Source organism: Anas acuta, chromosome 3 (assembly GCF_963932015.1).
Source record: "Anas acuta chromosome 3, bAnaAcu1.1, whole genome shotgun sequence".
Taxonomy (NCBI): Eukaryota; Metazoa; Chordata; class Aves; order Anseriformes; family Anatidae; genus Anas; species Anas acuta.
Window position 1 is genome coordinate 87,562,906 of NC_088981.1, and position 25,319 is coordinate 87,588,224.

The 25,319-nt window shown below is 37.8% G+C and overlaps 1 protein-coding gene across 4 annotated transcripts in view; it reads right to left on the minus strand.

The window, feature by feature from the left end:
• Nucleotides 1–25,319, minus strand: part of SMAP1 (small ArfGAP 1) — an 82,861-nt gene that overhangs the window by 15,784 nt on the left and 41,758 nt on the right. For all 4 annotated transcript variants that reach the window (XM_068678232.1, XM_068678234.1, XM_068678233.1 and 1 more), the window contains one exon: nucleotides 5,541–5,625. In XM_068678232.1, coding sequence (XP_068534333.1) covers nucleotides 5,541–5,625 — 85 coding nt within the window. The remainder of the gene's footprint in view (nucleotides 1–5,540; nucleotides 5,626–25,319) is intronic.

Genomic DNA, 25,319 nt, shown 5'->3' on the forward strand with positions numbered 1-25,319 from the left:
TGCATAATTTTCACGCAAAAGTATTTGTCTAGAATTAATAATTTAATGTGCTCATTTTCTCAGTGAGACATGTGTATTAAAGAGAAAATCTTACATTCCAAAGTGGTGCAGTTTCCCTGAATGTAAAAATGTTTAACATAAGACTTTAAATTTAAACACAGTCATTTAGCAAAACAAACATTTCATATGTTTGAGCATTCATTGGGAGAACACATTTGCAAGAGCACATTTTCTTCCAAGTATTTAATAACCTGCTTATAAGTTAGTACTACGAAAACTTAGGTTTTCATCAGATCAATCTAAAGCTGTTTTAACAGCTACACATATTCACAAAGACTTTTATTTGATAATGTACATACTTTCGACCTCTTACTGAATTTTACATTAAAAATGAGCATTTCCTTGTCTGTATCAGTGCAGAAGCCAGCCACTCTGAATAACTGTTTAAAACACAGTTCAACTCTGGAATAATATGAGATCCTGTATTACTAATTTTTTCAAAACCACGATGGTTGGGGTACTTGCATCTATTAAAAAGTGATTTGTAAAACATTTTTTCCACAGTGAAACTAGAAGATTCCAGAATGTGATTAATTTCAGGACATAAAAAAAAAAAAACAACTAAGTGTTTTCAATCGTGTTTATCATTTGTAGCAATATAAGTGTCTTCGTTTAAATATATGCATGCAGGCATACACAAACTTGTGTTTCAGTGTAATAGTTCACATGTTGGGTATTCTCAACCGCAGTGCACCAGACCATTGATTTGAAAGCACTTTCTCATTTCTCTCCTCACTTTAAATTTCGAGAAATTTCTAGCTTTAACCAACAGAAGTCTTATGGAGACGATCACAGAGTTGCTTGGAAAGCACTTTTAATCAAAAGCACTCCCATCTCTTCATCCTTACCAGTAGCTGCAGGTGAAGCACAAGATGTGGCACAACCCCACCACAGTAGATGCTGGCTTTCATTGCTGTTCCTATCTGTGGTCCCAAACTTGCTCTTTCTACATTTATGACAATATGACAGGTAATATCCGGCTGCTGTCTGCCATGCTACACAACAGCAGATGCTGCTTCTGCTTTCAGATTAGGAAGTCTTATTTAAATTGGCTAGTAGAAAGAAAAGCCATTTACCAGGATATATTCAATAAGTGAAGGATTTACCATTATAGTGCTTTTCTGTATACATTTTGCTGGTTTCTGACACTTTCCAAGTCATGCTGCCTTTTGTTATGAAAGCTTTAATACACAGCATTAATGTGTGGTATAATTTGCTTTGCCAACAGTGGAAATGACCAACAGAAGAGATTCAAGGGCACAGCAAGAAGATTTATTCTTAAACTCTGCACTATGTTTCTGAAGCTGATTTTCTATGGGGCAAGCTATTTGCAAGACCTTTGTTACTAAGCTGCCATGTGTTTTAATACATCTTTCTTTATATATTTATGACAGCCATACTAAAACTTGCAAGGAAAGGAGAGAAGGCTTTGAGTATGCATATGATTATTTATTGCACCAAATTATTAAAAAGGCAGAGTTGAGAAAAATAGTTGAACACTTGAAACAAAATCTGGGACAGAGATATTGTTTATATCCCAAATTGTTGTGGAGTTATATACTGCATTACTAAACTGCTGTTTACTGCTAAAACCTTTGCAGAAGTGAAAAATCACTCATAGGAAGGTTGTTTCTAAATAATACTTCTCAAAATGAAATGTGGAAAGCCAGAAGCTAACAATGCCACATGCCCCAAGTGGTTGTAAACATTTTCATTTTGGGTGGATACACTGCTTACCTAAACATGATCTTAACATAGCAGCAATACCATAAATATTATGCATCTATGTCTGCATATGGTATTTATGTAATTATAAATGTCTTTTTTTAATTTCATAAATGCAGCTTTCCAATTTATGACCAATGATGCTGCTTTGGTACTCACCAGACAGCACTGACACAAGCGCATCTCTCTCATATGCAACACCGTGCTACGTTTCATGCTATGATGAGGCTCTCAAAACTTCATAGAAATCCTTCACAGAATGTTTCCCCCGCACAAGCAGACAGACATGCAGCTTTTGGCACATCCTACTTTACCTCCAAGCACATCAGATGAGTGCCCCACACATCTCATTCAATTAATGATAGCTTCCTTCCATGATGATGCCACTTCCTTCCATAATGCTACCTTCCTTCCATTCAATTAATGATGCTGTATTCTGGTTTATTGTATTAGAGCTCCTTTCCAGCAGCACAATGATTATGGTATATTTAGGAGTATCTTAAATAAGCATGAAGATTAAAAAAACAAAACGACAAACCATGCAACATAATAAAACTCATTTTCTCCTGATTATTTGTAACAGCTTACTACACTGATTAATCAAGGATGTGCAATTAACTGGTTTATAAAAGGCATGCCTAAACACAGTAGATGGTGCAGAATACGTAAAATGCACTTTCCTTTTTTCTCATTATTCTGTAAGATAACATAGTTTAAAAATATTAACTTCTCACTTTTTTCTGTATTCATGTAATGCTGAAATAATTTAAGTGGCATACGCTGATAGCATTCCGGAAAAAAACACCTCACTATCTTAAATAGCTATCATACAATTTTTTACAAATATTTCTTTAAATAGTCTTTATTTCTATTGATCTGACATAAATGGAGAGAATTCTTGTAAGAGGAACCCCCAAGGCACCAAGCAGCACAGAATGCAAGATTAACGCCACTGCGATGGAGAGAGCAGTGACAGTGACTTCAATGCTGAGCAACTCTGGTTTACATGCTGTGACTTTCAAACTGAAAAAATGTTTCATATAATTCCCCTATTAAAAATTAATGTTATAAAATCCCATGCTACCGATTTTGGCATTAACTTCCAAGTCCTAACATTCTCAATAGGGCACTCGTTCAGTGTGGGCAAGATCCAGCTAATTGTAGAGATCAATAACCAAAAGCGGCTGCAGTTTTAGCCTGCAGAAACAGGCTGTGATTCCTCATAGCTTGGGAAGTAAGGGAAAGAATTTGAGGTAGCACAGCATGAACATTAACTATCGCTATTGCTTGTGAAGAATGTAAGAATTTAGCTTGTACACATCTGTTTCCCACCTTTCTATGTCTGTGGATGACTGAATTAAAATCTACATTGAAACAAAAGGCCAAAAAGGCACAGATGTTTATCTAGCTGGATCATCGAAAATTGAATTTTGAAACACTATCTCAGTTAATAGCCTCCTGAACAGGACAAACTCAAGGAAACCACATGAATCTATTTTAAAAGCTCAGAAGAAATCCTTGGTGACTGTAGTGTTTTTCTGCATCATGCTTCTGCTGCTGTTACAAGTTTTAAAGAAGCAATTTGCCCAGGCATATTACCTTGAGAATTTTGCATTTTGTAAAGAAAAATAATAATAAAAAAATGTTTCCAGAAAATTATATTGCCTAGCTATAACTGCTGCTCGTTTTCTCAGGGTAAGTCCTACTTCACAGGATGAGGTTTACCTTCTGATGAGGTGATGAGGTCACTATTAAAAAAAAACTACTGGAGACAAAAAAAAAAAAAAAAGCAATCACCCAGAGGTTAACTTGATACCCAAAGCTGCTCTTTACTCAAGAAAATACTCCCCAAGAGGCCAGGCTGTTTTGAAAGCCAGAATTCTTCTAGCATGAATTGTGATCCATTAAAATTACTTAATCTGCTATTACAAGTGATTCTGATCCATCTAGTGAAAACTTCTATCATTCTCCATTTGCAGAAATAAAATCCCAAGGGAATGAATCACTGTTATTAGAAATGTGTCCACTCAGTAAGAAATATGAGCTATACAATCGTGTCCACTCCATTCTTGTTTGATATGGCATATAGATTGTTTTGAAGTGATCGCTCTTTTAATACCAACAAATTAACAACAAGTAGTCCACTGCAGGAATTAATTAGAAGACAACTCTCCAAATGAAAACACGCAGGTCTGCTCTCATTAATCCCCCTCATTTGTAGCTCAGCGGACTCTGAGTGATACTGGCTTATTACACTGCCTTTCAATTTGTTACTGAAGAAGTCTTTAACACCCCCTCCTCTAAAATCATTTTATTCTACAATACAAATTATAAACCTTGCCCTTTGCGTATCTCGCTGTGCTTCCTTACAATGAAGAACCACAGCTGCTGAACACAATTCCAATTCTCTTTCTATTGCATATTGCATCTCGATGTGATCCGAGTTCATTACCACATCATGAAGCGGCATTACCAAGATGCTTTTCAAACAATAACTAAAAGGATACAGAAGTCTGACAGCCTCAGAACCACACATTGATTAAATTTTAATTCTTAATTAGGTCTGGTAAAGGAAAAGAAAGGAGGACCAGTTTTCCGTGACGTCTGAATTACTTTTGTTTTTAACAAGTTCATTCTATATCCATAATCTAACTTCTACTGTGTTAATTAAGATTTGCTTGCCTTTAGTAGCAGATTACTTGGGATGAGATACGGACCACAACACACATGCATAACCAGTACAAAAACAGTATTTTGCAGCTACTCTGCATACAGAAGGAAAATAAATTGCATTCTGAATGCCAGTGCAAATTCGAAAAAAAGGGAAGACGCTTTTTGCTTTGTTGCAACATTATTACCTTAAACCCCAAAGTGTGTTTTTTTTGTTTTAAAAGGCAACAAAACATTTTCCAACAAATTCCAGATTGTACTACAGACTGAAAAAATAATTCCATTTTAAAAACTTATCTGCCTCATTTAACACCCTGTAAACACTATGTAGAAATCTAGAATAGTTTAAATTGAAAATACTAATATCCACTCCCAATTCATAAACAATATTCAAATTCATAAACAAATAATTCAGACAATGAAAGGGATTTAAAGTAATTACTGTAATACTTTGTTTTTCTAGGTTTTGTTTCTTTCCAATGGGCAAACGCATATATTATACAAATATGGCCTTCAACAAGCAGAGGAAACACATAAAAATTACGGGGTCTGAAACAGTTTATTTACAAGACAAATGGATGTTACCTGCCAGTCAAGAAAACAAAAGCCATATCACATAAAACTGAATGACTGTCACAGTCAGTATACAGCAAAGCAGTGCCCAGTGTATTAAATTTTACAAGATACTGGTCAGTTGCAGTGAGACACTTTATTGTTCTTTTAACAAAGATAGGAGTTTTATGATATAAGGCATTTTAGAGAAGTACAATTCAGATTACCTCAGCATTTCAATTAAAAAGTATGCTTGTACCATAAACTCTGAAATACCACCATCCGCAAGCCCTTTGAAGATCACTTTGATAACTTCCCCTTCCCACAGGAGCTCATTACTCTCCTTAGCAAAACACAAGTATTGATATACACACGTCCCCATGGCATTTTCCTTTATAGTTTCAAATTCATAGACTCAATCTTACGATTTTCAAATTCAGCTAACAGCATCAGTAAGCAGAGAGAATATTTATTGAAACATAAAATGATGTATCCGTATTTGATAGAAAAACAGGTAATTATCTATTGCTTACCAAGTCCTAAAAGGTCAATAGTGGGTTCTGATGACTTTTTGGGACTTGCTTTAGCTTCTAATTGCTGATCCTCCTTCTTCTGTGGCTTTAGAAAGGAAAAAAAAATCACAAGTAAATTTTCTGAAAAGTATAAAGTGCTTAAAAATTCCCATTACAGTGTCAGAAATAAAAACTCTTTTCTGTATTGTTTATTGTAATGAATTTGATGTATAAGGAGATAAATTGCAGTTTTGGTATAAAGGACAAGGCGTATTACTCTAAAACATTATCCTTATTCCTTCACTGATATGTAATCAATTTTTAAATAAAACTTCCAGGATAAATTAAAAATAAATTGAAATCTTAAACTGAGCCACTGCTTATCATGCACCAGCCAGAAATCTGTCTATGCTCTTATTTATTGACTAACTTCAGCATCCAAACTACGCCGTTCTGCATCATTAAAGAGAAAAGAGTTCTATTTTTCAAAAGCTTGTAGTAAAAATTCAGAAGCAGACTAGAGACTGCCACTATTTACCCTTCTTGAAAACAGTATCTGCAGAATGTGCAGACTTCATAGATGCTAAGTGCAGATGTGCTTCCACACAGATGTGTTTTCACGGTCCTTCTTTGTAAACCTGAAGGCAAGTGACACCATTTGTCTCCTTTGGAGATGGAGACTTTTTATCTTTTCTTGCCAAGAGACTTCTAAGAGAATGTAAGATGGTATTGACATGAAATTTGACTATGAAAATGACTTCATACATCTATTTATAGTTCGTCTCATAGTAATATCAGATTGACCATCTTAATCCATCCAAACATCGCTTTTTAAAATGAACATAAACTGGTTTACAGTACAGACATGGCAAATGTATCCTCTTCTATGTATCTAATATGCCTTTACTCCATACTTAATCACAAAAAAAGCACACCTGAAGTGAACTGGTCAATCTTTTGTACAGCTTTTAACAAGAACGGATTCCTGATGGATAGCAGAAAAGCTATCAAGCTGGGCACTGGGCTGAGATCCCACCTTTATAATCCCTATAGCTGCCTTTGACAGAGCCACTGAGTCTGCTAAGGTCGCTGAAGTCCTTAAATCTTAGCATTTAGTATTAGGAGAATTTCACAGTTCTGTAACATATATCACTGCGTGGGTACAGAGTTATCTTTGTTTACATCATCCTTTCCTTTTCTCTCCTGCAAACTGGGAATAAAGAGTAAATGAGGTTGGTGTCTGTGTCAAGACTACCCCAAACCCAACATACCACTGATGCTCCTCTGAAACGAGCATTGAAAACCTCTAGGAAATATCTGTAGCGATGGGAAATAGGAACCTGCACACCCAAACTCGTCCCTGCTCATCTTTCAGAGAAATACTGATTTGCTCTAGCAAAAAAATCCCTGCACGCAGTGTGCACAGAAGCATGCAATGGGCTAAAGAACTGCATAACAAGGCAGTGAAATTGCTTTAACTTAGTGTTTCATTTAGTGACCTGCTTGAATTTTGTAGCAGTGTCATAAACCGTGACAAAAGGCTGCTTGGGACTTGTGCTGCACTCAGATTCATCTCAGTCTATTACTATAACTAGTCTGCTAGAATATCACAGCAATTATTGTTAATTATCAACACCGCTAATAGATTAATTACTCTTTGCAGTATCTTTTCGGAAAAGGCTGCATAAAGGTAGGAGACAAAGCAGCATCAAATAAAAAATGGCATAAAAACCTGCTATAATGGAGTCTGCATGAAGGGACAGTAGGCAGTATTTCTGTATTTACTTTCAAGTGAAGTCTTCACAATTACTGGGGCTACCATTTTAACCATATTCCAGGCTGGCATAGCAGCATGTGTGGTTTTGTAAGTCAAGTACACAGTTTCAGTGATTTCTACATATGTTTACTTCAGATCATGCATAAACAACTTCAGATTGAAAAACTAAATCTTTATGGTAATAGACTATACCCCTGAAACACTGTCCTTGCAAACAGCAGAGCAAAGGTCTTCCATACACATACCTTAAACTTCCATTTTTCACAGTTGTCACAAATGGGCACTACACTTTACGGTTGTTCTCATTTTCAAGAGTCTACTGAAACCAAGCAATGTGGTAAGCTTTAAATTATTCCTAGATAACTGAAAGCAGATCATTTGCAAGTGTCATGGAGAAACACCTGAGGTCAGAACAAGCTTCTTGGAAGTCAATTATTTTGCATCCCCCGTGCTATCAGCCTGGTATCCAACATGACTTGGAATTTTCTGCCCTAAAAAAAAATGAGCCCCTGTTTTGAAGAGGGCAACAACAATCCATTGAAGTTATCGCTTGTTCAGCAGGTATTGTATACTTAAGCTCTTTATATAGCTCCTCAGATTGGCAAGTCTTGCAATTTTCATCCATAAAGCAAATTTCTTCAGTAGAGAAGCAGGGAAACAATCATTATTGAGATCCGGTATGGGTATCATGATTTTCTGCAATTGCACAGATAATATCCAGCTGAGATACAGTAATCCTCCCCAACCCCCCCAATCCCAATTATATCCTTTTAACCTTTTACTTAAGCACATTCTTCTATCCCAGCTATCTTCAAGAAGGGCAAGGAGGATGACCAGGGAACTACAGGCCAGTCAGCCTCACCTTGACCCCTGGGAAGATGACAGACCTGCTGGTCCTGGAAACCATTTCTAGGCACACAAAGGCCAAAAGGTGGTTTAGGAGAAGTCAGCACAGATTCAACCAAGGAGAAGTCATGCTAGACACATCTAATAAGCTTCTGTGATGGAACGACTAGCATGGTAGAAAGGGGAGAGCATTGCATACTGTCTGCCCAGACTTCAGTAAGGTCTTTGATGCCATCTCCTGTAAGGTCCTCATAGAGAAGCTAATGAAGTATGAGCTGGATGAGCAGTGAAGTGGCCTGAAAACTGGCTGAGTGGCTGGGTCAAGTAGGTGGTGATCAATGGCATGAAGTCTCCTTGGAGGTCAGTAACTAGTGGTGTACCCCAGGGACCCAAATTGTGTCCAGTCGGGTTCACCATCTTCTCTAAGTATTTAGGTGATGGGGCAGTGGATTGTGCACTCCTCAGCACGGTTGGAGATGACAAAATTGGGAGGAGTGTCTGGTACACAAGACAAAAACTGGCTGGTACACCAGAGGGTTGTGCTGCCAACCAGACAGACCTCAGCAGGCTGACAGAAACCTCATGAAGCAAAGTCCTGCATCCGGGAAGCAACAATCCCAGGCACCAGGACAAGCTGAGGGCCAACCAGCAGGAAAGCAGTTTGGCTTTACTTCTTTACTTCAGCAGTAATGTAGGTAAAGTATTGCCAACAGGTCCAGCGAGGTGATCCTTCCGCCCTGCTCCAAGTGAGGCCATGCTTGGAGTGCTGGGCCCCTCAGTACAAAAGAAACATGGACAGACTGGAGAGAGTCCAGTGATGGGCCAGTATGTGGATTTAAGGCACTTCTCCTCTGGGGAAAGGCTGAGAGAGCTGGGACCGCTCAGCCTGAAGAAGAGGAGGTTCAGGGGCGATCTCATCAAACTCTATAAACACCTGCAGGGAGGGAGCACAGAGGAAGGAGCCAGGCTCTTTTCAGTGGTGCCCAGTGCCTGGACAAGGCTAAAGGCTTTCCACGGTTTCAGGCACCCTCACAATGTTTTAAGTTCTCAACAGAAGGGGCTAAAGCAGTCTTCTGTAGAAGACTATCTGCAAGTAATTCGTGGCATCAAACACTGATTTCTAAGCCACTCATCGATCTTGGCTGGTGTGATGCTGAACGCACAAAAACCACTGTTTAAGGATTGGTTTTACACCACTGAATCCTCTCATTTATAAGCAATCATTCCTTTGTATTGGATTTTGTTTCATCTACTATAGCCTATTCTTGAAGCTCTCTCTGAGAGATCGTTTTTAGTAACACCTCTGAAGATCGCTTCAGCAATGAAAGTATCTACTGCATAAATATTATGTGATATTCATCTTCCATTAAAACTGGGAAAAAACAATCAAGTTCAACTGCAGCAGAGGTTGCAGTTGCTATGAGGATCCTAAGAGGGATGCCAGGATGTAGGGGATGATATGGAAAGGTGAGTACTGAACAGGAGTTGAGTATGAATGGACTGAGGTCAAGAATAGCTTTTTCTTATGTTGTCTGGTCAGAATTTCCCTTTATTATTCTTCTGATAAGAACGTGTGATACGTGAGACTAATGCAAGTCCTACTCCTTCATAGAATACCTGAATGTTGGCTTATTATTTAGGAGGTAAACTAATTGTCAGAACCTCAGATAATCACAATACCTGTGGTGGCTGCATTTTAATAAGACATACATAGCTGTGTGCTTAAAACTGATCAAGTTGCTCTCACTGAATCAGCTCCCACTTCAAGTTTTTGCTCCCACTCCATTCTCTATTTACTATCCAGTGATGAGTGACTCCCAATTTTGTTCCCATATTAATCTCCATCTACAATACAATAAAAGCATACCATGACAACATAGCTCTAAAACTTTATTCATAAGTAGTCCTTAGGCAACAAGATAAATAATCTTTTAGTATTTAAAGAGCAAGAATTTAAAATTAGTTGGGAACTTCCCATAACTTTACTTCTACCAAACAAAACCAACAGTTGAGAAAATAGCTTCTACAGATAATAAGAAACATCTCTTTCCTGTTTATGTAAAATGGAAATACAGAAATGACTATATGGATCTTAACAATTACCTCACATCTTCACTCGAAGTTAATTGGCTTGAAATTAGCAGACAGAACATTATGTGCTGGCAATCTGCATATACCTCCACTTTGCAACTTGGTCAACTTTAATATGATGTGCTCAGAAGCTATCACAAACAGATTTCTTGTCCTAATGGCTGTAAAAAGCAGTCAGCTGTGGATAAAATCAGGCCATCTGTAATTTATTACAATTTTTAAGCAAGCGCTTAAGCCTGCCTGAATAATTTTATGTAATGTAATTTTTCCTAAGATTCACACCGGTCTGCTTCTAATCCATAGCCATACTAGGTATTATATAATCAAAATCACTTATCCATCTAGCTCCTTTCCTAGCATTTCATGCCTAAGATTATTTTAAAATATTTGTACTGAAATCAAAGTTTTGAGCTGTGTTTTGCTCGAATTCAGAACCAGAAGAACATCATTCTAGAAAACTGCACTATTTTCATAGGATGAGAAAGTTTTCCATTCCATTGTGAAAGAATAACTCATAATTCAGCAACCTACGTTTAATGATGCACTGCTGTTTTCTCCTCTGCTATTCTTTCTATTCTCATTCTGTGCAGTAATAAAGGTTTAATTTGAAAAATAGGTTTTGTAAGCATACTAGTTTAGACCAGCAAAAAATAAATCATTTTATTTGTCCCTACCAGGTTTCAATTCAAAAAGCAAAGCTTTTATATAAACCAATATTACATTTTATTGAACTCTCACAATGCATTGCTCTCAATATAATACCAATAACACCATTCTAGTTCAATCTAATTTATGTGAAACACTTTTCTTGAATTAGTTTAAACCAAATAAATCAGCAAGTAACAATGTTAATTACTCTACCACACATCAAGGTCTAGGGTAGATTTTAGAGATTTGTTTCTCTCTTATATGTTCCTCTAAGGCAGATCTTCCAGTAAATAAAAACACTTCTTTGACAAGGACAAGAGAACTGAAATCTATTTTGCAAACAAATTGCCTGTATGGGTCTGGCTGGGGTGCAGTTAACTTTTTTCAGAGAGGCTACTGTGGTGCTGTGCTTTGACTTTCTGACTAGAACACTGTAGGTAGCACAGCAGTGTTTTTGACTATGGCTGAGCACCACTTGCACAGCTTCAAGAAAGTGCAAACCACAACTCACATTGAGTTCCCAGTCTGTTTTCCCATTGAAGCCTAGCTTACACAAGCTTTGAATCTGAGCATAACACAGTTTCACACCAGCCTCATCCAAAGGTGAGCTCCCACTCCACTGAACAGCAGCCATGTGTTGTCCCAGGGACTCAGCAGCTCTGCAGAAGATGGGGCTGTGAAGAACCCCATAAGTAGCACTGAAGCCTAAGTTGCATACTGTTGAAAGTCTGCTGTCTCAGTCAGGCACTTCATCAGATTTTGTTCAGCCAGCTATTTTTGAAGATAACCATTAAATGAATAATTCATTCTGTCTCATCAGAGAAAAGAGAAAAAATGAAAGCATTGCCAAGTCAATCTTCCTCCTTTGCACAAAGATTACAGTTCAGCATGTACGATATCGTCTACAAGGATATGGCTATCTCATGGGCAAGACAAGAAGAAAGATCAGTACCTGACCCTGACCAACAGGCACACTTCTATTACATTCACAAAAGAAAGGAGGATGCTGTAAGGTTTATTGCTGGAACCCAAGTTCCCTTCTGAAAGTGCCCACATGGACGTTTGACTATGAGGTGTACAAGAAGGGTAGGGGAATGGGAAACAAAGCTTCATCCCAGCTGGCTTGGTGGACAATGTGAGGTCTTCCTACATGAGTTAAACCCTGAAGAAGAAAAACTAAGAATATTCAGACCCAACAACTCCACTTGTCAGTTACTCCCACATTCTTTTTAATCATTATTGTAACAAAATAGGAAATCAATCCAAGTTTGTGAAATGATTTAAGGACACACTACCCATACACTGCAGTCCTTTCAGAACATTTTCAGACGTGACTACACACTGAAGAGCCTACAGGTCAGTCTGAACTCTGCCTTTATGAGCTACTTGTCTGCACGTTCCTGTTCACCAGATTACTCTCCTCTGACAGAGGCAGCTGAGGACATTTTGCATAAAACTCACGACGGTGAAACAAACTTGTTTGGGAAGGGTAGGTTCAAAAGAGCCAGCACACTGAGAACATATTGTGGTTATTTTTCATCGTAAATGACTGGCTTTGGGATAAAAGAATAATGCTGGGTAATTCGAATGTCCATTTTCTGCTTCTGTAACTTCATGACAATTACTTCGTATGTACAATTTTTAAGGGTTCAACAGCTCTAGAAAGGAAGTAACACCCAACAGAAATGTAAAACTGAAAAAACACTTCAAAAAACAAATGGAACTTTTGCTGAATTCACTACCACAAGATATTCATGCAAATAATTTAGTTTCAACAACAGCATTTAGGATTAAAATTTACCTTACTCTCATTTACTTTAGCTGAGAAGTATTACGAAGGGTAGCATACATGGTGCAAGACATAAGACACGTGACTAGTAGCTCTGAAGTAGAAAAAGTTTAAAGTAAGAGCAGTCAGAAGTTACTACTGTAAATCCCTCTTCTCCTCCTTTGAAGCAAGGAATCAATCACTGTCAAAGATTGATCCATCAGCTGTCCAGTCCAGTTATCTGCTCCTATTTTCATACTTAAACATTATACACACAAAAAACCTCTCTGAACATTTTCCTCAATTTCATGCTTCAATGAAAAATTCACATGAATCTAGAATTTAGTTTGTTTCATATACATCAGACCCACTCAGGCATTTATTCCTGTACTCTACCTTAGCTACATGAGGGTTCATGAAAGCCGAAGATCCATCAAATAATTTAGTGAAAATCACTCCTAACCTACTTAAAAGCAATTTCCAGTTTACTCACTAGAGCTTATAGATACCTCTATGCTTACTGAACAAAAGTCCTCCTTTGCTCTTTATTAGGTAGGAACTTCATGCCTTGTGCATAAAGTAATTGGATTCCTTCCTTCTTCATTACCTGCTTGCAATAAAACTTTTGAAGACAGCATAAACATTTGAGAATTTCGATATGAGAAAATAATGTTAGTCATTTACTATAAGCTTGCAGCAGGTGGGATTTTTCTGACAGCTTATATACTTTCACTATACAAGTTAGTTTGGCCAGTATCTATTTAAAGCATCACTCACAGAAGTCCCAGAATTTTTAAAGGACATTTTAAAGCTTTTGTACCTTTTGTACAAGCAAATAAGTAAAAACTAAATTCTTCCATAATACTAAATTTAAATCACGTTAAAAATGAAATGTGTTGTTCTGTTTACCTTCCTGTAAATTATCAGGATTTTTCTCAGACTTGTAACTAAATAAGATGGAATTCAATAACGAGAATGACAGATCAAAAACTTAGGATACCTTTAATAAATGAACTTTCATTTTGACTAAATTGAAAAAAAAAATAATAAAAAAAGAGCCACAAAACAAATATACTGCGTTGAAGCACAAGAGACACTACAGTGGTATCACTCTGAAGTTGTACAGATTGCAGTGTCTCAGCATGCAAACTCTGACGCATTTCTAATCAAGAGAAAAACCACTGCATGCCAACCAAACAAAAAGCTGCAACTCTTCTTTAAAGAAGAACTTCCTCAAACTAACAGTTACTCCAAAGAGAAGTCCTGATTTTATTATTTTTAAGTCTATTGCGATTATTCTAATGAATCACTCTCGGACACTGAACATGAAATGTTCATGTAGATGTACATGCTGATGTAGGTAATTTAATTTAGAGTGTTTATATCAAGCAAACCAACAAAACTGAAACACTTTTTTTTTTTTTTAGTTGGAATCGGCACACTTGTAGGCCATTCAGTCTGAAGGAAAACATTTTTAAGTCGTCCTTGATCTAAATTTCCATTTTAAAAACCCGAGTATTTGGATTTCGTTAATTTTTCACAGTTTGGGGCAAGTACTTGCCTAGCTTTTGGCTGGGAGAGAGTTATTTTTCTTCCTAGTAGCTGATATGGTGCTGTGTTTTGGATTTTTGTTTAAAATAATTTGATAACACATGGGTATTTTAGTTGTTGCAGAGCAGTGCTTGCACAGAGCCAAGAGGGGGCACGGTCAGGGCAGCTGGCCCAGGCTGGCCAAAGGGATGTCCCATACCAGGTGGTGTCATGCTCAGCAATAACAGCTGGGGGAAGAAGGAGGAAGAGGGGGGATGTTCAGAATGATGGCATTTGTCTTCCCAAGGAACCACTACCCGTGATGAGCCCTGCTGTCCTAGCAGCAGCTGCACCCCTGCCTGCTGATGGGAAAAAGTGAATGAATTCGTTGTTTTGCTCTGCTTGTGAGCACAACTTTTTCTTTAAACTGTCTTCATCTCAATCCACAACTTTTCTCACTTTTACCTTTCCGATTCTCGCCCCCATCCCACTGTGGGGTGAGCGAGCGGCTGCGTGGTGCTGAGCTGCCTGCTGGAGTCAAACCAGGCCAGCCCTAGCAGAAGATAGCGTACAATGTGTCGTATCTTCAGTCACCTGAATGAAAATCTTTGTGGCGGAGCTATCAGACAGCTGCACCTTAATCTTGTCCCATTAATATAGGTTTATCAAGGCTAAGAGGCTATTAATATCTCTGAAGTGGATTAGACTATTCTTTTGTTATCACTTCTTGACCACCCGGTGCTGCCATTTTAACAGAACATAAAATGTTAGCTCGGGTCTCATTTACTTCAGTCAATGTATTCCAAGAAAGCTTAAAACCTTTCATGTCTCATACTGAGCTCCTTTCTAGTACCTGCATCAGACGCCCCGAGAGGCCCTTTTAGCCTTGTTCAAAGTAACACGTGCAATGTAGAAGCATCATTTCTTAAAATGCAGATGTCTGGTTTTTATACTTATTGCTGAGACTACATCAGGCAAAACATCTAAGATTGAACACAAGAATTTCAAGGGCAAGTACAAGATTTACTTATTAAAAAGATCTAAACCGCATTTGGTGCACTAATCGTATAGATTCGTTTTCGAGGTGACAAGTCCACGATAAGGTCTGAGACATGGGGACAAGTTCTTTCTCCCAAGAGCTTGAAGAAAAGCATCGAAAGGCTGCATGTGCACTAGGTTACAGTCACAAGGAGTAGGAACCTGAAGAGGGAGGGATGGCAAGACTGCTGAGAAGGAGAGGCCCACAGCCTGCATGCAGAGGTAGCAGTTTTATGGGGATTCTGGGGGTAAGGAAACAGTTTTATAGGGATTCTGGGGGTAAGGATGTGAGCAGAGTTTGCTGCAGCTCAAGATCTTTGAAATGACTGCCTTTGAACCTAGAATTGAGGACCCACTTACAACGATGTGTAAAGCACTAGGAAAAGCTGTTTATCAACCCTTTTCCTGTTTTGTCTTATCTAACTAATTTTCATGATGAGATTAAAACTAAAGCATTCTACTTTTAATCCAATAAAACCTGTTCTTAAATCTTTGATAAGTCATTTTAAAGCAGAAAATCTGGACAGATCCATCATAAAGCTGGGGTTGATCCAGTGTCCCATTACAGCATCTATAAATCAGATTAGAGTGGGAGTGTTTTAATGCACCTCAATTTGCAAGCTGTGACATGCAATACACGTGCCTTGCATTTCTATAAGCTGTTTTAAATATGCCTTCAGCTTTAGAACCACATTCTGGTTACACGAACTCTGTTAAAAAGTATTTCAATGTTGTTTATACAGAGCCTGTATAATTAGCCTGGACAATATTATGGTAATACAGCTGTATGAGCTCCACTTCCTCAGCTCATTCACAACCATGTGGCACTGTACTGAGTCTTTACCGAAAGGGTTGTTAGACACTGGAACAGGCTGCCCAGGGAAGTGGTGGAGTCACCATCCCTGGAAGTCTTTAAAAGACGTTTAGATGTAGAGCTTAGGGATATGGTTTAGTGGGGACTGTTAGTGTTAGGTCAGAGGTTGGACTTGGTGATCTTGAGGTCTCTTCCAACCTAGAAATTCTGTGATTCTGTGAGTTTTGTAAATGTATCCTGGAAAGGATTCAACTGTTTTTCCAATCTTTTTTTTTAAATAACTTTTCTTCTAAAAATCTTTACCCATACATTATATAACATCAGTGTTCCTGACTAGATAGATAGATAGATGGATGTGTAATTCCTTGTTTACAGACCTCCAGACAAGAGTAAGCTGTTGTGGGCATGGCACTTGACTGAACTCATACTGAAAAAGCAATCTAATAGGAACCTTGCTTTCTATCCTTATTTGTGAATACATGGTTTGCATTCTTTTCCTTGACCACAACAGAAGTGTTCTGCTGAAAAATGCTTTTTGCACGGAACTGAAGTTCATGGGGTATCAGGACCCTACACCTGCAGCCAGTCCCCAGCTCAGGCCTTGGGTCTTTCCAGATGCTGTTTTCCTGCTCACTGGCTAACTCAGCTTGAGGTTTGCTAGCTCTGTGTGAGCATGCTGAGTGTCTCCAGTTGGTGACCTTAAGGTCCTCTGACCTGAAGCCTTTCTCGTGTCCAACACTAACCTCTTATCCTACTTGTCTGGTAGTCCAACTTGAGGTGTGCTAGTGTTCACACAGGTATGGAAGAAGGAACGCCATGGTTGCAAACAGAAGTTGATACAAACACAGGGTAGCCTGCAGTGATCCTCAATCCTGATTGTCTTCAGGGCTCTGACGAGCATAGCGCCCAGCAACCTGCATCGAACCTGCATCCATGTGAGTGGCCCTTTACATCCCTTTCTCCCTGGGTATCCTCATGCTTGATCCACCCTCATCCACCTTGATGCCTTCATTTCTCTGCTTTTGGTCTGTCACCTAATTGCATAATTAACCTGTCACCTAACTGCATGTTAATTGCATAATTAACTTTTCACAGTCCCAATCCCCTCTGCCCAATCCCCACATTCTTTTCTCTCTGCATCCCATAAGAACTGTTTAATAAATATTTAAGCATCATTAACTTTTCATGCCTATGACAATGTACTAGTTTTTCCTGCATTTTTTTTCCCTCAGTTTTGCTCTCATTTCAAATTTAACCACTTCGAAACAATTATTTTAGAAGCTAATTTTAACCTATCACAATCAATACCAAAATGGATTTCGCTCTACTTGAGTAAACTCTATTTTCTTTCTCTTTGCCCTTCATATAACTGTAATTTTTTTTAACACCTGCTAAACTGCAATCCAGTCTCGCAGTCTACATCTGCACTGCAAATGGATCAAACTTCTTTCTGCTTTTATTCCTCCAGCTTAAATAATATGAACCTATATGAAATTTGTGTGTTCTGAAAATGAATGTTTTAAAGCATCCCTACTAAACGTCAGGATCACTGAAACTTTAGATTCATAGCTTCAAGGGATTCTGAACTTTTACAACTGACCCTTCAAAGTGACGTTACAAGGACTCCAATTTGCTTATTTGTGCAGCCATTTCAATATTTATGCTCAGATGCAACCAAATCAATTTCTTCTACACCACTGGGTTAGTCTGTTTCTAAATGAAGGCAAAGGATATTTGGTATGTACGGACTGTGTAAACTGAGGATTTAAGTACATGAGACAAAATCCATAGGTTATCTTGCGCAGAAGTTACCCACGCTACTCCACAGTATAAAATGCACTATTTGCCTAGCAGCCAGGTATGCAGGATGAACTACAATATCCTTAAGCTTGGAGATAGCTTGTATTAGAAGATCCTGCTCTCTACCTTGTCTTGCTTATATCTCTATCACAGCTAGAGCGGTATCTTCCAAATACCTTTGAGTAAAGAGTGTGAAGACATAATTAGGTAACAGGATTAATGCCAGAGCCATAAAGATTTTTATGCAATTGTTCTAGTGTCACGAGCATCTACCAAAACATAGTAAATTCAGTGTGAATAGCCTTCTTCCCTTTTAATAAAAAGCTGCACAATCAATACCTATGTCAACTGTTAACCTACACTGAAAGGCTCTGAAAATTTCACGAGTGTCTGTTAACTTCTTGTTGAAAACTCTTAAAACACACTATTTAAAAAAAATATACTAAAAGCTAAAGCTTACATTGGAGCTGTTAACATTGCCAATGACATCTAAAATTATCATTATAAAAAATAGGTTACCATCTTTACTCCTAAGAAAGATTTACACATCTGACAGCTCTTCCTGCTACCCAGTTGTCCTATCTCAAGGCCTTACACTGTAGTACGGTATCTCCCAAGGATTTTAAGCACGTTCTTCTAGCCTAAGCACAGTAAAATGAAAACGAACACAAAGGCACTTGGCTGCTTTGCTCATGATCCAATATTTGTATTATGTAAGAAAAACAAATGAAGCCTATTATACAAAACAAGGTAAGGTTATTATTTTGAGCAACATTCTTTAAATTCAATTTATTTTTCCTGTTCTCAACTTCCTATCTCATCCCATCCTTACCCTTCTTTATATTCAATTTTGCATGTCAGTACCACTTCTGTAAAAGCATCATACTTGTTTTTGCACGTGATTGATTGTACACAATTTAACTAGTACTGTAATTTTTATAATATGCTTTACATGAGATTGCATACTTGCACTTTCAATCATGCATGCTGCCATAGTTCAAATGCCTCAATGTGTAAGACTTGGTCATACAGATGTTTTTAATCTAAAGATAGCGTCCATCTGCAAATAACACTGATTTAGTTCAAGCTAATTTAAGTGCACACTTTTCTTTTTTTAAATATATGTAAGTATATGTAAATTTGTAAGTAAAATCATGTCAACAGACTAAAAGTAGAACTAATGTACCTCAGCACTTATTCCAATGTAAAATTGATGCATGGAAGTGAAAGTTGCAGCCTAACATATTCCAGCAATTCTGCGTGAGTTGCCTTCCTAAATGTCTCAAGGCCGTACAGAAAAAAGATGAAGCTTATCACAAGCAAGCAGGAGAAACCTGAAAATGCCATCTGTTAATATGTATTGTCAACCCAAAACCCAGGTCTGTTTTAGCTTTTGACTCCATATGCAGGAAAAACAACTGAGGATCAACTAAAACGAAGCATACTTAAGAATACCTTTTGGTTAAAAATAGTTTAAGAAATTAAACAAAGGCAAATTTAACCAAAGCGGCCCAAACCCAAGCTTGTTTTCATAGCTTTAAGATTCCATTTATTTAAAAATAATAAAGTGAAAACACTGTTATGCCATGGAGCAGAGTTGAGAGAATCAAGCAGATGCAGAGAAAGCACGCTGCGCTGAAGAGAAAAAAATGTGATATCCTTCCTGTGGCTCTTTTTCCAGAACTAAAAAAACAAATGTCCTTCCCCTCTCGTCCCCCATATGACAAAACAAGGCTCTCTTTCAATTGCTTCTACCTACAATATTTATTTCTTAATATCTTTGTCTACAACTCTAATAAATAATAATACCCATGACAGATTACTTCTGTGAAATAAAGACTATTTTTCAAAGCAGTCCTTAAACACGAGTAATCCTTTGTTCCCTGCACAAAAAATGAATTGCACAGCTTTGGGAAGAAGAATCGTGTTGTAAACCATTGAACAGAAGCAACAAAACAACTCAAAAATAATCTGGTCTCTTCCAAAACACTGGAAAGGTATGATTAGAAATATAAAACCAGTCTGCACAAGTCCATAAAATGCAGAGCAAGCATAGAAAACAGAACAAGCCTGAAAACTTCACCCTCTGTGGAAGTAGGAGGAAGGGAAACAGGTTGTCCTATGTCTTACCACTTACTCCTGACTCCTGAGCTTTAAATCAAATCTACTTTGTTTGAATTTTGAGACAAGCACTATGTATATAAAATAGACTAAACAGTCATAGTGCAAAACCTGTTTGTTTCTCTGTTCCTCTGATAAACAATCAATTGCTTACATACGAACATTTTATGTAAGATTACAATCTAAAAAAACCTTAAAAATGAAATCATTCAGGAAGGCAAAATTGTGGTTATAGGGCTAGGAGAACATGAATAACTGTTCAAGTGATTTAGCAGATCTCATCAATCATATCATCATATCAAGAAAACATTTACAATATCAATGATTTAATTCTGTAGTTACATTTTATCGTTCGGGTCAATACCCATCAAGTCAAAGATACTCCTACAGCTTAAAAGTAAACACCTAAGTACACCACCTCCATCAAACTGGTGTTTAAGTAAAGACCAAAATTTTCCTTCTTCCAGCCAACAGGGACTAATAGTCCTCTTGCTTCACTTGCCTGGATGGACTGATTTTTGTGGGAGTTTTACCTGTCTTTGGAGAGTGAGGGGACAACACAAACAACTACAATACATTCTTCCTCTTCAGTGAAAGGATATTTGACACCGTTTGTGCCATATGAAGTGGAAAAGCTGCTAATGTATGCCCTCAATTCTACTTGAGGGGTTTGCTAGCACTTGTAAAGTGCAAATAAACTTGTCAATACCTCCATAACACTGGCCATTTGGTGCAAGTTGGTCCTACCTAGACAGAGGCAGCAGCTTACTCTTACTGCAGAGATTAAGCTGGCAATTTAGTCCTCAGCTTGGGAAAGAAAAATAGAATTTGATTGACTGCCACTAAAAGACAGCCTCTAACTTACCCATTCCTGTCACTTATCTCAACTCTATACATAAGAGCCAATTTCAAACTCAAAATGCGATATAATAAAGCAAATTACACTCAGTGTCAAACAGTACTTCAATTAATCAAGTTAACTGCTGCAGTCCTTTAGAAACATTCATCCTGATATGTTCATGAGAATGAAAAACTTAACTCTGAATATCATTATTAGTTTGCAAAAGCACAAGGAGTTGGTGAACACAAAAAAAAATAGATTACAACCCTTAATATGCAGTATTTTACAGAGAAATCATCACAATGTTATCATGAAAGCCTTCAACTGATGCAAAGTCTGTAAAATAAACACCATAAAGAGCTATACTGTGCCGAATCCAAGCACTTAGAAATCACTCAGTGCCATGGGCTTCACTGAACTTTGTAATTTTGAGGATGGTTTTCCAGATCACTACTGGCTAAGTTCTGGATTGCTAGCACACAAATACATCAGATTTCCTTCATTTAATTTAAAAATTAAATCTCTAAAAAAATTGAAACCTACAAAAATCTGAACATTCTAGTTACATGGACTTTCTCTTCCTTACTTTGGAAGCGCTTGAACTTGAAAGAATCATGCCTGGTTATGCTTATTTTTGTCTGAATTTGTACTGCAGGTGGATATATAATGTATGTTTTGGAACAACAAAAAGCAGAATGGTCTTAGTCACTGTGATATTCAGGAAGTCTCATTCATAAAACTCAACCCAAGTTCTGTTCTAAATGAAGCATTGTGCAACACAAGTACCTTTACTAAATGAAGTATTGTATCCTTAATAGGCCTCACTTATTAGAAGTCCTGCCAAATGACGAAGAGTTTCCTGTCGATTCTGCGGAGATCAGATTCCATTCGATTATCCCCAAACACCAACTTCCTGACTCCATTCTGTGCAGCCTTAATGACCAGGTTGCACTGTACCCCATCCCTCCTTTCAGTGGAACAGGTACGAGATGGATGGGGTGCACACTGCTTGAAGCAGCAGCACGGACTTAACCTCAAGTGCTCCTTTGGTAGCTCCAAAAACTACTAATGAGGCTTTGGTAGCTCCCTTACACACTAGTTGAATATTTAGGCTAGGTATTCTTCTCAAATTTACCAAATGACTAAAATGAACACATTCAATTTCCTGAGGATGAAGAAGTCCTCCTCAGTAGAAATGCTAGAAATAAAAAGGAGTTCAGTGTTTTGCTCCCCAACTAAGAACCAGTTCAATCAGCTTCGGCATAAAAGGAAAACAAGAAGTGGTGGCTTATTTAGGAAAGTTTACCTACTTTGACTGTGCAATGGACTAATTAATGACAAAGGAAAGCTACTCAGCAGCTGATGAAAGGGTGGGCAGGACGATGAAGCTTAAAAGATGACTACTGAAAGCTTAGCTGGTTTTTCTCAAAGAAATTAAAAATTTTCCTGTGTTACCATCAGTGGAATACACAGGACTAGTGGCAGACTACAGACTTTCTTCCCTCTCCCTTCACAAACTGGCTCTTAATACATCAGATTTTTTTTAAGCTAATTCAAAATCTTAGTAATAATTGCGTTTACAAAACATCTAAAAATTTCCTTCCGTGCATGACAGTCTCTCTTGTGCTATTACTCTTGCTGTTGGCCCTTAAGAAACATTACGAAACACATGAGTAGCCCCATTTATTTTTTCTTGCAAGTCAAGACATTTTATATTGCTATTTATATTGATGTTTCTGTTGCTCGCAAACAAGCTGGGCTTTGGCTGGACACCCCAGCTCCACGTGCTCAGTCCCTGGTTTTCATGTCAAGAAGAACTGCATAGTGATTGTTCCAGCAGTTTTCTTACAATCTTTTCTCAAAGCAACTGTAAAGGTAAGGTTATTTAAATCATGAGGAAAAAAAAGAAACCTGAAGTCTGTAACTGTGGAAATGGCACAAGGAGAGGGGGAAGAAGAATCCTGGGTTTCTGAGAGACAAGGGCATTCACTGAAAGAGCGGTGTCGGAGTGCTGGAGATGGCAGAATTTGGTCCCTGCCGGCTTCAGAAAAGACATTAATGAAAGACTTTAAGCTGAAAATTGATGAATGCCAGAAGACCTTGCTGGGAGACACTACAAACGTGAGTTCCTGAATACTGAGCGAGTAACGTGACAAGTAGTTCTGCTTCTATCCTTAAAGCATCATCTTGCTTATTCTGAGCAGAATCAGCTGGCAGTGAATGAAAGGAAAAGAGGATACGAGATATTCCCAGAGAGTCCAGGCCTCATTAGGTCAACCGCTCCCAGAATAAGCTGCCAGATTTCTGAAGAGTATTCCTTCAGTAGTCCCTTACTCCTGAAATATGTCCCTTTATACTTACTAGGTGGTTATTTATCGTGTTCAAGGAAGTTTGCAATTTCACACAAAATGAGAGATTTTATTTCCCGTTCCTTATTAAAGTTAGAAATTCAAGAGCTTTATTCCTCATGCTCCAGTTCTCTGCCCACCCTTATACAGAGATATTACTTCCCTTTAATTTTGGAACTGCTTTATTTAAAATCTGGGTATGAATTTGTGAAATGAGCGTGCTGGCAAAGTAGCACCCATCTCCTCTGACTGCCAATATGATCTGCCAATAGTTAGAGTCCATGAGGCCTTCAAGTCACTTTAACTTCCCATTTAAAACTGCGTGCCAGTCTTCTGTGTTACGAGAAGCTCTAGCTCAAACCATGGAAATAATATTTCATTGAAGATTAGCATGATTTGTTCTTGGAAAGCACCCTCTTAAAGCCAAAGAGAAGTCTAAAAGGACTAACATTCAGACTTTACTTTCATCTTCCCGAGGTGTGTCAATAATCGTATTTTAACTGTCCAAGTAGCAACGCCTCAAAATTGTTTTTCAAACCTTTGTAAAGATGATCTAACAAAGGCAATTAACCCCTCAGAGTACAATTTTGACATCCCAGAAATAGTAATTTTACTGATTAATTTACTGTAATTTAAAACACAAATTGGAATCCGGACAGACTACCATACCAGCCCTAATTGAAATATTCGGCCCATATTAGAAATTCTAAAAACAAAGATAAAATTGTAGTTTCCTGACATGATAGGTTAGTGTATAACCTCATGTATGCTGAGCATCTAGTATTCCAATTATTATTCAATTTTCCTGGAGAAACTGAAGAGTGTTGACACTGAACACTGTAGTTTGTATTGGTAGCTTAGTTATATTTTAGCAAGTCTTAAACATCATCTTTAGAAAGACACAAACTACTGCTGAATCAATGAAGCTTTCAGTATAAACTTTGATATCTACTGGCTACAAGAAGTTTTTTATATAGGAATAAGAACAGTTTTATCAACTGAGACCCATGATCAACAAGCATACAGTACTAGAGGATCAAATGAGCACGTCGGAGGAAAGCTAACTCCCTGTCTTTTCTGACTGCTATCAGCCTATTACCAACATGAAAAACCTTCAGACCACTAGACCAGGCTTTATGAAGCACCAGAAGCTATAATTAATAACAGCAAGGCTGACAACATTACTATTCCATAGTAAGATTTCATGAGGTAGATCTCAATTAGACTGAAAATAAATCATTACAACTGCCAGTAGCTTGGCAACATCACCGGTTTTTAGAAACTGCAGGATCTGATGTGGAACACCACAGTGTTGGCTATTCCCAATAAACCACTAACCACTGGGCTAGACTCATTCTGCAGCTGACATAGTAAGAGCCTGTTAAAACAGAAATTACCCAGCCATTTTGTCACAGAAAATGGAACGGCCCAGAAAAATCGAGTCAGAGCCAAGTATCCTTGCTACTCACTGTTCTGCAGAAGATCTCGTTTGGACCTTGAAAAAATTCCTAATTACCTGACACAGTAATACAGTATTGAAATAATGCTGTTTACTAAACCCATGTTATAAGCTTTCAGCAGTATGTGAAAATGCAAGAGAAACAGGACTGGATACTCAGCTTGTGAAAGACTAAAGATCAGTTAGTCACCAGTGAAAGGCTCTTATATGCAGCCACAGGAGCAGATCAGTTGGTTCCTTGATGCAGAGACCAGAACATAAGCACTGAATGTCAACATTTTGCTTTTTTTTTTCATTTTTTTTAAACTCATTTCCAAAGCTAACAAATTTGAACTCAGTATAAGATATAAAAATGACACTAGGCACTTAAGGCTCATAGAAGTACATCACTTTTGGAAAGTTATCTGAAGTTTTCTTAATAGTTTCATTTCCAACTTTTTGCTAGCTTAAAGCCTCCTCCTCCCCCCCAGTCTTCACTGATTCTTCTGTAGGATGGCTAAAACACTGCTTGAATCATCTTAATCAACAAAATTCCTGTAAAACTGACAATTGCTTGGTTACATGCTTTTACTTTATTGACTTTTCAAGCCTGGAATGTCTACACTTGATATACGATGCCTGATGAAGGTGACCAGTGACTGCACATAGGAAGTGTCCAAAGAATTCTTAAGTTGTTTCCTTCTTCAGAAAGCTCGGAACTGGGATAAACTGCCATCTGC